This window comes from Rissa tridactyla, chromosome 3 (genome assembly GCF_028500815.1).
Source record: "Rissa tridactyla isolate bRisTri1 chromosome 3, bRisTri1.patW.cur.20221130, whole genome shotgun sequence".
NCBI lineage: Eukaryota > Metazoa > Chordata > Aves > Charadriiformes > Laridae > Rissa > Rissa tridactyla.
In genome coordinates, this window is record NC_071468.1 from 62,914,053 (window position 1) to 62,926,786 (window position 12,734).

The following is a 12,734-nucleotide window of genomic DNA, read 5'->3' on the forward strand; positions in this document are numbered from 1 at the left end:
ATACAAAATTTTATACAAAGCGTGATCATATCTTCACAGCCTGATTTGGTTACTGTAATTTGCTGCCAGAATCTATTGACTCTAGATGTCAAAGGAATTAGTCTTTTTGATATTGTTGCGTAGAACCAGTGTGGCCAAGAGAGCACTGTTGGAGAAGGAACAGCACTTCTAGTTACTGGAACTAGCTCAGTTCTTCACCAGATTGGAAAACATAAATGCAAATGACTTATTACACCTTTGTCATCACTTTAAGGCTAGGTGCAGCTCCAGAGCACAACTGTGGGTATTATCATACTCTCTTACAGGTTAATGTCTCTAATTATGTATTTAGAGAAGCCCTGATATCTTTCCTGCCATTAACAATGAATCTGTAAGTCTTCGTCACTGTTAAAATGCTTGAAACATTTGAAAGCCTGAGGAAATACAGCTTTTGAAATCCATTCCTGCTCTGAAGCATACTTAGCCGTAACAGTAAGAATAAGCAAGTTGAAAATTATCTGCATAAACTAAAACAACTGGTGTAATATGTAAGCTTGTAGGGCTGACTGTAGGATTGCAAATGCCTGTATAGGTGTGAGGACGAGCGCTGTGACAAATGGGACCAAAGACACGGTAGTGGGGGCCCTTCAGGCTCTGTAAAAGGAGAGTTAAAAGGTTAGGCACCGCTGGCTCCTCGAGTGGCCTCTCAGAGAGCCAAGGGAGAATGGACTTCTGAATCCATACACAGCACCCTGAATTGAAGTGTGCATTATTTAACAGAGCATCAGCTGAGAGGCTTTGGGCAATTTTGTGCTGTTTTAATTTAGGTGAACTGGAACATCCCTTAGCTTGAAATAACACCCATTTTGTGTACTGTTGCAATTCCGAGTTCGCGTCCTGAAGCTGAATGTCCTGTGGTGAATCTGAAGATTTGATTTCTGCTACAAGGTGGGGATCCTCTCATCCCATTTCCAGGCACAACCTCAGGTGCTCAAGGCCAGGTGACTTGGTGTGTTATGGCAGGAGGAACCAGGTGGCTGCCGTGGGGCTATGGAGCCTGCACAGGTGAGCAGGCGTAACGGGCACAGGTTGCAGGACCTGGCTGGTTAGAGGCATTTGTGTTTTGATGTTGCTCTTCAGGTTGGCTTTTTTTTTTTGTTTAACTTTGGCTCCAAATATTGCTTTTTGCTTTGTGCAGGATGATGCCTTCTTGAAAAGGGACGCTTGTCCAGCCAGCCTGGCTTGGTTTGATGTCCCAGGCTCTAAAAGAGACACTAAAAGTGATGCCCTGCACCAGGCTCTTCTTTCTCAGCCTGTTTTTCTTCAGAGATCACTGCAGATCTGTGCTGTTGTCTAGGATGGCACAGCTTGCCCTATACCCCACCACCACCCCTGATGGACACTTAATGGTGGTCATCCTTCTTGCCCTACTCTCAGTACAGTTCTGCCTAAAAAATTCCGTGGCACGCTGTTACACTGTGTTTCTGCTCCATCCCTCTTACTGCTCTTCTTCCCCTGAAATGCTAAAGGAGATTTGATTGAAAACATGTAAGAAAAAATTATTAGCAAACTGGATTTAAACCTTCACTTTTTCCTTTTTTCTTCCCTCCCCCCCCCCTCCCCCCCCCCCCCCCATGGTTGGCTTTGCAAAGTAATAATCTTTATTCTCTTGAGCTTGGGGCTGATCGCAGGAGCCTGCATTGAGATATTCAATTATTTAACACCCTTTTAAAAGAAAAGGTAATGCATGCAAGGAGATGTAAGATCTGCTCTGATGACCAGCCCTGCAGCTGGGACTTTAAAAGAACATTTTTATCAGGGCGCTTGCTTTTGCGGTGCCACCACTGCAATTCTGCCCAGAAACCGATTCCTGTGTTTTCTCAAGGGAAGATGAGTTGCTTTTGCAGGTAAGCGTTTCGAACCAACCAAGAGCCTCGTCACCTTCCTCTCCTTCCATGAGTTACTGCAATACATTTTCAAAACCATTTTTCACTTTCTCATTACGTTTGATGCTCTTGTTTCCCAAACGTGAAGATTTGTCTGTTTCTGACCTCCTGGGCATACTTACTTACAGGGACAGATTTCAATGTAGCATCTTACCCAGTTTTATCTTGATCTGTTCCTCTCCCCATAATCTCTGGCACAAAGGGGAACCTGATTTGAAGTACAAAGCAGTCGGCCAGGAGTGTAACGTAACATTCAAAACCATAGTAAATAATTGATGAATGCCATGCAGGAAAGTATTCTAAATTATTTTAATCTTAAGTAATTTTGTTGACTGTGGTAAGGAATGAGGATGATGAGAGGCCTCCTCAGAAGTGGTCATGCTAACCGCAGCAAACAAAAATAATTCGTCTTGGGCATATTTCCTCAGAGCTGGCAAACCAGAAGTATTCTCTCTTCTTTATGGATCCAGATCTCCCAGTAAATGCAGTGTAGATAAAGGTACAATTCTCTTGTAAAAACAAAACAAAAACCAAACCAGATTTACTGAGATGGTTTTCTATCAGGAGTCAGAAAATTGGACATGCAGACTGTGTGGGTTTGGGGTTCGTGGTTTTATTCTTTTCTTTTTTTTTTTTTTTGTTTTTCAGTATAAGTCTAGGACCTAACTGACCTGTGCTTACATCTAAATTGTTTTGATTTATTTGGGATTCTGTTGGGTTTTGAAACCTGGATGCTGAGTGCACTGTTTAGGACATTGTGTCAGGCATTTGGATGAAGAGTTCAGCTTGTGTTTGTTTACAGTGATATTAGATGTTAAGAGGTTTATCCCGATGCTAGCTTCTTTGCCAAAAGCTCAGAAATTGGAGATCACCCTGTATTTCACGTGGGTTAGAGGACAGAACCCAAGCTTGGTTCGATGACTTATTTCTATTTCTGTCCCAGGCTGGCTCGGTGGACCGAAAGAAAAGTTTCTCCATTTGTAAAACATGGACCAAGAAACATCTGTCCTGGGAAGAATGTGTTTCCAGCAGGATTACTGTAAATATTGTCCCATTATTACTGTGGTGGCACTTTCTGAGTGTGTGGTTGTACAGATGTGCCAGCGGTCTCCGATCATGTGTTAGTCGTTGCATCCAAAATGCATTTCTCTTCTCTTTAGTCTTGTACCTGAAGTATCTATCTGCTAGTATCCCTAGTTTGCCTTTCTGTTTTCTGTCCCATCAACTGTCTGCTGTTTTTCTTTTTTCTCTCCCTCTTGCCAGATTATCCCACAGGCCCACAGCTCTGGGGTAAGCAAGAGGCCAGAGGATGCCGTGTAGATACTTTGAGCCTTTTTGAGGCCAAGGACAAATTTTTGACTTGCTCAATTGTTCATCCCCTCTGTCAAATGGTAGTGGTGACACTGGGCACTTTGGTTTTTAATTTTCTTCTTTGTTTTTTTTTAAATATTTGTTGACAGGTGTTTTCTTTGACAAGTGTTCTTGACACTTTGTTCCTCCACAAAGGAAGAAGCCCAAGTGTCTTCTATATAACTATAAAGAAAGTTGACCACTTCCACCGTGTGTGGACCTCTTCCTCTCACGCCGGTGGCAGCAGAAGCTGTGCTAGTCTGACCCCACCGTTCAGTGAGAGGGCACCTGGGAATTTGTGCATGTAAGGAGTGAGTGAAACAGTACTCTCTGTATTTACCCAGTTGCTGTTCTGCGTTAATGAATGCTGTTTCAGAGGAAATGAAAATCTTTCTAATGGGATCTAAACGAGACGTGTGGCGCAGCAGAAGGTAGTTTCCCGGAATGGAATTAGATCTGGCTGTTGGGATTTAACACACTCTGTTTTGCCAGGAGTGCCGTTAAGTTTATTAAAGCATCACAACATCGTTTAGTTGCTGTGTAATCTGCTCTAATACGTTTCTCTTAACCTTCATGCTGATGAGGCGGTTGTGTAACAGACGTTGAAGGCCAGACCTTGTGCTGCTTCAGTGCATGGGAGACCATGCCCAGAGATCCCGGTGAGCCCAGGTAGGAATGCCAGCTGCGTTTTCACTCGAGATTATTTGGAAAGCCTGCCTTTGGGCTGTGGGCACCATCCCTGAGTGCACAGAGATGTACCCTAAAGGTTACTGTATGCTGCTGTGGCGTGTTGGTGAAACACTCCTGCTTTCAGGGAGCCCCATGACAATTCTCTCACAGGGGTATTGGTCAACGCTTTCCTTTTCCGCACCTAAATTTTGGTTGCATATGGGAGCACGTGTGGCTGCTGTGAAGAAGGTGCTTACGGTTTTCATTAACTATTTCCTTTACATTAAAAGTTTTTCTCCAAGCAGGAGCAATCATTGATCCAACTTTAATCAAACGAGGGATTTAGGCAATAGGGGAGAGCTCTTCCCGAGCTTTTTAGAGGGATGAAACATTGCGGCCTCCATGCTGCTTGCATGCACCTGTAGATCGGGAACGCTTTTTGAGTGCTAGCTAAACTGAGTGTGATTGGGGAATGCCTAGCTCAAAAAACCCAACAAAAGTTTGGCTGTGAACTAGCGCTCCGAGGAACCCTGTCCTGTGATGGCTGCTTGTCCCTGAAGTGTTTACAACCAGTGGCTTTCGTGCTGGGGGCTGGTGTGGTGTCTGGATTTCAGTGGCAGTAAAGTGGTTGCTTTGGTGTGTGATGAAATTTGTAGAGTTCAATCTCTAAGGTTACCTTTTTAGGACAGTTTTCAAAGTTATTTATGTGATTGAAAGTAGGTGCCATGTTCGTGTGTTTTTGTTTTGTTTTTAAATTTTAAATTCCATCTCTAATGAAATCAAAGCCAGAAATATTTTCCTTATTTTAATGGAGGGAGAAATGCTTCACCTGTTTAGATGCTTCAAAATTCTGCACAGTGCCTACTTGCACCTTTAGCTGTCTCAGTAGCTTCAGCCTCCTCCACCCCTCCAAGCCCAAACTCTGGCTAGGAGTGATGTAGGGCTCATTTCTTAGTGTTTAGATCTCATGTCCCACCGAAAAAAACCCCAATGGTTCAAAGTGGCTAAATTCCCCAGGTCATGTGTGAAAACTGCAGTCTCTGCTAGTGTGTACCAAGTATTTTAGGCTCTTTCTCAGTTCTGCTCCTTTGCTTCATCAGTAACTGTAAAATAAATATCTTCAGACAAAATCAGAGCATAATTTATTTTGCATTTGCTTCTTTATTCTACAACACAAGCAACATAAATAGTTTATAACTTTTGTTTTAAAATATTTCCATTTCAGAATTCAGTCAGAATAAAATATACACAAAATACACTTTGCAAGCCAGTCGACAGTGACTGCCTGACCACTGGACACCCAAGGACCAAACAAAGCTAGCAGCACAACGGGACGCGGCAGACACGGGGAGGTGTTTTTCTGAAGAAGAGCAGGAAGGTAGAGGAAGGAAACATGGCTGAGACCGGGGAATTGCAGCTAGGTGTGAACTCGACAGAAGGTGAACTCAACGTAAGCACTCGCTTGACAAAGCGATTTACAATCCTCTCTTAAAAACCATTAGTGGCTCCTTCTGAATATACAGCTAGAGAGATGAAGTCCTGGGAATTGTGTTTTGTGGTAAAATGCTTCCTATGGCAGCCATCATCATGGAAATAAAATTTGATTTTATTTTTTTTTTTTTTAAATTTTTTGGCAGGAAAGGATTAGATCTTTGGCAAAACAGAGTGTCCACTCCCTTTGGCTTGCTTCCAGTTTTCAGTTCTGGTCAAAGGGCCCATGGAAGTATGTCTGCAGTCTCACAAATGACAAAAAGAGGAGGGGGCGGGTTGGGGGGGGCGGTGAGAGAAGAGAAAGTGGGGGGAACTGAAAGAAGGTGCTCACTGCTGTCATTGCATACTTCTCGATCTCTTGCTCCCACCTGCTCCAGCAAACAGCCTGCAGTACAGGGCTCTGCCCTTCCTGGCTGTTCTCCCTTTGGTATCGAATCCTGCTTCCCTCTGCAGAGCCGGGGGCTCAGGAGCCACAGCCTGCTTGGGGAGGGGATATTTGTCCCTTGCTTGAACCCGTGTCCCTGTGCCTCTCTGCTAGCTCAGCGCTCTTGTTTCAGCTTCCTTCTTGTGGAAGCATGGCGGCACCTCACCGCAGCCCTGATGAACCAAATGCGTGAGCAGGAAATAGGGCTCTGCTGCTCCATGATATTTAGATGAAATTTATGTAAGTACCCAACTACATTTTGAAAAGTGCGATGTTGTGGGATTGAATTAGATCCTGTTGCCATGTTTCTTAACAGAACATGCCCTCCGTAAATTTTGTTCCCTGATTGAGCGTGGCAGTGGAGACTACGCAAACCTCAACTGGCGAATTTCCAAAAATAAAGAGAATTTGAGGAATCTGCTCCCACAGGTGAGCTCATTATTGCATTAATCCAGGATTACACAGTGTAGCTCCACTGACATCCACAGAACTAGGGCATTTCTTCTTCCCTCTGGCATTTAGTTCTTAGGAGTTCTTTGGAGACCTCTGAGCACTAAGTGAAAGACTGATGCATACTTACACCATATGCTTTTTTATTTTTTTCTTTTTTAATAGCCAGCACTCCACCCTTGGCCGAAGCTGGGGTTTTTGGCATGATATGATACAGTTAGTGTCACATATAAAGTATACATTCTGAGGGGAATTAGCGGAAACAAGAGAAAGAGGAGCTACGACTTCTTCCTTGCAGCTGTACAACTTCCTGGAGTCCCAGGTGAGTTGCTGGTGAGGGCTGCTACGAGACCCTTCGGTCATATCCCTATAGAAGCTCTGCTCAAAATAGGGAGGCTCAGTGAAGAGGGATCTCTAGCTGATGGATACTGTTATCTACCTTGCATAAAATCTAACATTTGTGCTTCCGTGTTACGATAACTTGGTCCTTTTATACTAAAAAAAGAATTAAAGAGAAACTTTTTTTTTTTTTTAATTTATGGCATTGTGTTATTTCTTCAAACAATTGTGGAATGATCAGAAATTGAAAAAAAACTAACCATATTTTGTGTCGTGCCATGATTAGCACTGTACATAGATCTTCCCAGAAATGACTATAACCAGAGTAATGAGTAAGTAGCTTGCCTGAGCATAATCTTAGCACAACCCCACAAAAGCAAGGGCAAGGGAAGAAAGGACCTAACTTTTTTTTTTCTGAATTAAAACCAGTTTAACACTGAGTAGTGACACTTCTAGAATGGATCGCTAAAGGTGAAAATAGCCAAATGACATGCTCAATTTCTGAATAAGCTTTTGCACGGATGAGCTAGGTGCAAATAAATTATTTTGGCTTGCTACGGTCTACGTGTTAAAACTGGATCTGTGCAAAAGTGAAGGTTCTAGTTTTGGGGCACTGGGATGCATGGAAGTATGTGCTGGTTCTTGTGGATTTTTCAAGCAGGAGGTGTGTAGAGGACAGCAGCAGAGAAGGCGACATCAGGAACTGTACAGGACTTCCCCTTTCCTGAGAATTTGTGAACCTGTATGAAGGGATTGAAGGATTCAAGGACTGAGCCCTGAGTATTAAAGATATGCAGGTATGTAAGTCGCATTGATTTCAACAGCTTAGGCACTTTGAGTGTGGGCCCAAGCTGTGAAGAGAGGTACAAAGTGCAGGCAGCACACAGAGCTGGACCGCTCTACTTGCTGACTCCTTTGCCACCCGGTTTCATACCGCTGCTGCACCAAGCTCTGCAGTGGAGATAACAACTATATCAATACTACTATAGCAATAGTACTATATCAAGTACTACTATAGTACTACTGTATCAAGTGCAGATGGAGATTGCATATGGGAATACACGGTATTTAGAGGTGGGGGTTCTGTCTTTGGCAGGTGAAGATTTGTCAGTGAATTTTACAGGAAGGTTTGGTTTTGAAAAAAACGTGAAGCTCAAATCGAACGGCAAAGTACCTTACAAATCATGAATGTAAACTCTGCTTGGCCTCAACATGAGCCAGCTATAGTACAGAGGACATGAGTTTTTTTATCTGTGATGAGGCAGCAGCTGTGTTGCCTGTGCTTGGAGTTTTCCAAGGAAAGTTTTGCACAGGTCTCTGTAAATCTTTCCCTAATAATTCTTTCTAGATGCTAAATTAAGTCAGTTATTCTCACGTGAGTGTTGATCCCTAACAGAGTATTAAATGTGTATGAAAGCATGGTAACCAAGAGATAGTGGTGGTAGTGCTATGGCTGCTGAACACTCAGACTGAGACTACTGTGGAGGAAGTTACCAGAAAAACTGCATTAACCATTGCTGATGTGACAGAAATAATCAGAGAGCATGATAAACATACTACCAATGGGGATGTCGCTCTGTAAATATGTAGAATGCTCAGAGTATGACAGTGACTGGAGCTACAGGAATCCGTACATAAACGTATCAATTGTTCCATATATCTGCATATATTCACACTACAGAATAAAGTACAAATATATGCGCTGGCCTGTGACCATATCAATTGGGGTCAAACCCTGCTCCTGTTACACAGGAAAAGTAGCACTTTCCAGGTGAGGATGCTGTTTTGCAGAGTGGTGAGCTATTCCATGTGCCTAAAGGTAAAAGATGATGAGATGTGATGTGAAAACGTGCCTCTGGTTGCTGTGGTGCCCCTGAGGAGGGTAGTGTGAACTAGGCAAAGGCGGAGGGGTGCAGCTCTGGTACCTGAGAAGGATGCCAAACCACCAAACCCCCACTTTTTTTTTTTTTTTTTTAAGCAGTTCAGTTACATAAAAATTACCAGCCAGTCATTTTTAAAAATAACTGGCCAGTTCAATAAAAATCAAACCCAACTCCTATAGAAATCTATGTGACAGAAAAGTAAGTGCAAGAAAAGAGAATAATGTGTTCATTAACCAGAGCAAACTCAGGCTATGATACAGAGACTCTGGTTTTTCAAGGCTCAAATGTTCTGATTCAACAGCAAAGCTGGTAATATGCCACTGTGATCTCATGCATTATGTTATGGGGCTGTAAGTAAGGATTTGAATGGGTAATGTGAGAAAGACTTACAGGTGTGGCTACGAGGGCTACTTTGTGCTACTGACTGAGTTGTTTCCTTGCTCACAAGTGGAAAGTGGAAAAGCTGCTGTGGTGTGGTACAGCTGGGCATGATTGGGGGTGTTCAGAGTTCAGAAGTCTTCTGAGGCTTAGGACAGGCTGGTGCCAGTATCCTTTTCCGGGGACTGTTCTGGCAGACTCCTCCTTTGAGCTAAAAGCTTGCTTTATGAGGCCTGAAGGTAGCATGCTAGCAGCCATAAGCCCGAAGTATGCATGAAACAGACTGCAGGTGTCTATGAAATGGTGACTTTACATGTTTAGAGTTGTACTTCCTTGGGGCTTCCGGATGTCTATGGCTAAACTAGCACAAAAAATAGCTGAGTATGTGATGAACCAAGTCAATTTTTTATTTATTTATATTTTGGAGTTGCATCAAAAAGCTTCTGCAGCTCAGCTTAATGGTTCCTGAAGTGGCTGTGTGATGCTCTCCTCACTTCCTTACCATTTTATATGTAAGGAAAAGTAAGAGCAGCACATGCTAAACTTTGAAGCAGCAGACTTTACGTCCTTTTAAATTACATTTCTGGAATCACTCAAAGTTACTCATAACCTTTTATGGAAGGTTGTTAATGAGTAGAGGCACTGAAGGTGACAGTGGGCACTTAGTGCATAATTTGGATGGCAAAGTTTAAAATAGGGCAACAGCAATATAGCAAATTTACTCCTGCTTGTTTCCAGTATGGTATTTGTAGTGTAAAAAGTTGAAATGAAATGATATTTTTGGGTCAAGATGGTGGCTAATCAAATAACACTAGGCTATGCTGTGTTCATGGGCTTGAGGAGGGTGGTGGAGGAACATTGTCACTTCTAGAGCTTTTCTTTCTGTTTTACAGAAGGATATTTGTATTGCAACCACAACACGTAACCACAGCGTTGCTTAGATACTAGGCCCTCTTCTGGAGTCCTGAGTGATTCCATTGGTATTGCTATCAATTTTACTTCTCCAACATAACTTAGGGATTTGCTTTAGTTAAAACTAAATTAGTACAACAAGGATCTGCACCCATTCAATGCATGTGTATAATAAAAACTAACAGAGTTTTGCATACAGTTTATTATTCTGATTTCTGTCGTTGGCTAATTAATGTACTGCTTTAAAAGCAGTTCTGCATAGATGCCCAATAAAAACTTTAAGAAAAATATAACCACCCTTTTACTCCACCTAAAGATGTGTAAGAAAGACTTGGCAACAGAAATCAAACCATGCCACTACTCTCCCATATACCAAGGGCTAATCTCAACTGTCCCCAAGGAAGTATTAGAATTGTTGGGGGAAAATTGACAATTGATAAAAGTGCTAAATTACTCATTTTTAAAATCAATGGAGGTGGTAAGAAAGTTGTTTTTAAGGAATTTTTACATGAAATAACTTAGCAAAGGGACGCTTTGAAAGAAAGGTAAACAGCATGACTGACACTACGGAAAGTTAAGGGACAAATATGCCCTGCACGAGTCCAGCAGATGACAAATGGGAAGTTGGTAATGGAGGGAAAAAGCAGGATGATAGTGGCAGACTCTGTGAATATATCAGCTTGGGTGATGGCTGTTCAGTGCAGCCTCCTGGCTTCCTCTGGTATTTAAGATGCTAAAAGCAGTTAGTTGTGCAAAATCCAAGCCTGATTGATAGAAAGAGATGCCATTTTGAGGCTGCTTTGGAGCAGGGACTGAAGCTGTATATTTAGTTGGTGTGCACATTTTAAAAGCCTTGGGAGAACATCATTAAGGGGTCACCCAAGATTAAAATCAACTTAGTTTCAACAAATTATTTCAACTTCTAATCATCAAATTATGCAGTATGGGAGCAGGAGATGGAATGTCCCAGGGGTTGTGACATAACTTGTGCAGCAAGGTAACCCTTTGCTGTGTCTAGTGTGAACAGCATCGCATATCTGTTTGACAATACAATAGTCAATCCTTCCCCTTCTCCCCGCCTTAATAATATCAGCAAATTGTAGGAGTGCTGTAGGAGTGCTGCACAGAGGGGGATGTACCTCCATGAGGATTTGTCCCCTTCTGTTTACAGCAGCAGACAAGAAATGGGAGAGAACCAGGAAACGTACCATCCTTTCAGACTATTTTCCATCTTGATTCAGCTCAATGTGGAGTGATAAGCTAAGTTTAACAATGGCGATAAGGGTGTTCCTGGCTACAGCAGCTCTATATAAGCAAACGTATAAATTTCCAGTAGAGGCATAAGCTAACTTAGCTGTGGTGTTGCTTAAACTGGAACACTTTATCTCTACTCTGTTACTTGAATGTTGGATACTGGCACATGCTGGTATTTGCTCTGTGGTGCGTCTTCTGCTCAGCTTCACAGGAAACAGCAAAACAAACTTCCCTGTTGCCCGTAGGGGGAATTAGACACCTGGAAAAATGCTCAGCTGTAGGCATAGGTGAAGAGGCAGCCAGGGTAGTGGTGTAGAGAGGGCAGCATGAGAGTGCCATGTCTCTTCAAGCAATACTCCACAAGAGCAATGAAAGGATGAATAGTCTGTGCTTGGTTCACCAGTTTTAGACCTGGGATACTTTAATAGTCACTTATTAGCTACCCCAAACGTGACCAGACTTCAAAGGCTCTTCTCAGAGCAAAATAAATTTCCACTTTCTCTAGTGAGTGAGGCATGTAGTTACTATAATAATCTTTATTTGGCTTTCCTCTCTCATGCTAATTTCAGAAGGGAAAAAATTTACCCTAAACAATTGTCCCCTTTTCACTTGTCCTATAGCCCCACCTTCTTCTTGACTTTTATTTATTTATTTTTTTAAAGTTACATAGGCTTACTGGCCTGGTTTGACATCCAGGTGACAGCTGTATTCACAGCTAATTGCAAGCGTGGAAGTTCTGCTGGAATTTACTGTGGCTCCCACTGTTGCAAATTGGAATTAAAATGAAGGCTACTGAAATGTATCACCCCTTCAGGTACCACCCTGATTTACTGGCAGTTTCTGGACTCTGGCGCCAGACCCCCCTGGACACACTCATGCTTTGCCTCCTTTGCTAGTGTGAGGGAGGGACACACAGTCTGAAGTGGACACAGGATATACATCAACAAGCTCATTGTTTCTTAATTTATCACCAACAAATAGGCAATTAATGAACCTCAAATACTTCTTTGCTGTATACCTTGGATGTCTTCTCCCCTTCGCAACAGAGCACAGCTAGGTTTAAATGATGATATCGTAAACTCGGCCCACTCTTCCCAGCCACTCCCGTACTGCCTGGCGGACGCGGATGTCTGTCACGTGGCAAGTCAGCTGGCTGATACAGGGGAACACTGCTGGCTGCAGGGCTGTGAATGTTTGGTCTGGCAGGGCCTGAATCTGGTTGAGAACTGTCAGCACCATGTTGGTCCATGCCTACAAACAAATTGGATACAAAAAAAGACTCTTTAGAAGACCTTTCTAAATAGGTGAGCCCATCACTTGAGGCAGAAAATAAGATGCCTGGTGGTTGCAGCCTCATGAAGAGAACTGAGTAATGCCAGCGTATTCATTCAATGTTCACTGTGTCTTCCTAATTCACGTTCAGTACTGTAAGTCACTGTTTGACTTTGCATTGCAGGTATCACACTCACCCTTCATCCCCTTTTATTTCATCCCACAGTGAACAAATACGTTGACTGATTTGTCCACTTGGACACACAAGCAGCAAGTTTCTGTTGAGCAACAGAGCCCGCTATTTCTGCTGTGGAATTAAGAAGAAAACCTTCTTAAGCACAAAAGCATTGTGACAAGCAGCATCATGTTTTCAAAAGCCCTTAAGTG

General features: G+C 42.7%; 1 protein-coding gene across 1 annotated transcript in view; it reads right to left on the minus strand.

The window, feature by feature from the left end:
* Positions 1-5,220: 5,220 nt before the first annotated feature.
* ARFGEF3 (ARFGEF family member 3) overlaps positions 5,221-12,734 on the minus strand; it is a 94,880-nt gene continuing 87,366 nt past the window's right edge. The window contains exon 34 of the mRNA XM_054196945.1: positions 5,221-12,326. Within this exon, the coding sequence (XP_054052920.1) occupies positions 12,135-12,326 (192 nt within the window). The 3' untranslated portion in view covers positions 5,221-12,134. The remainder of the gene's footprint in view (positions 12,327-12,734) is intronic.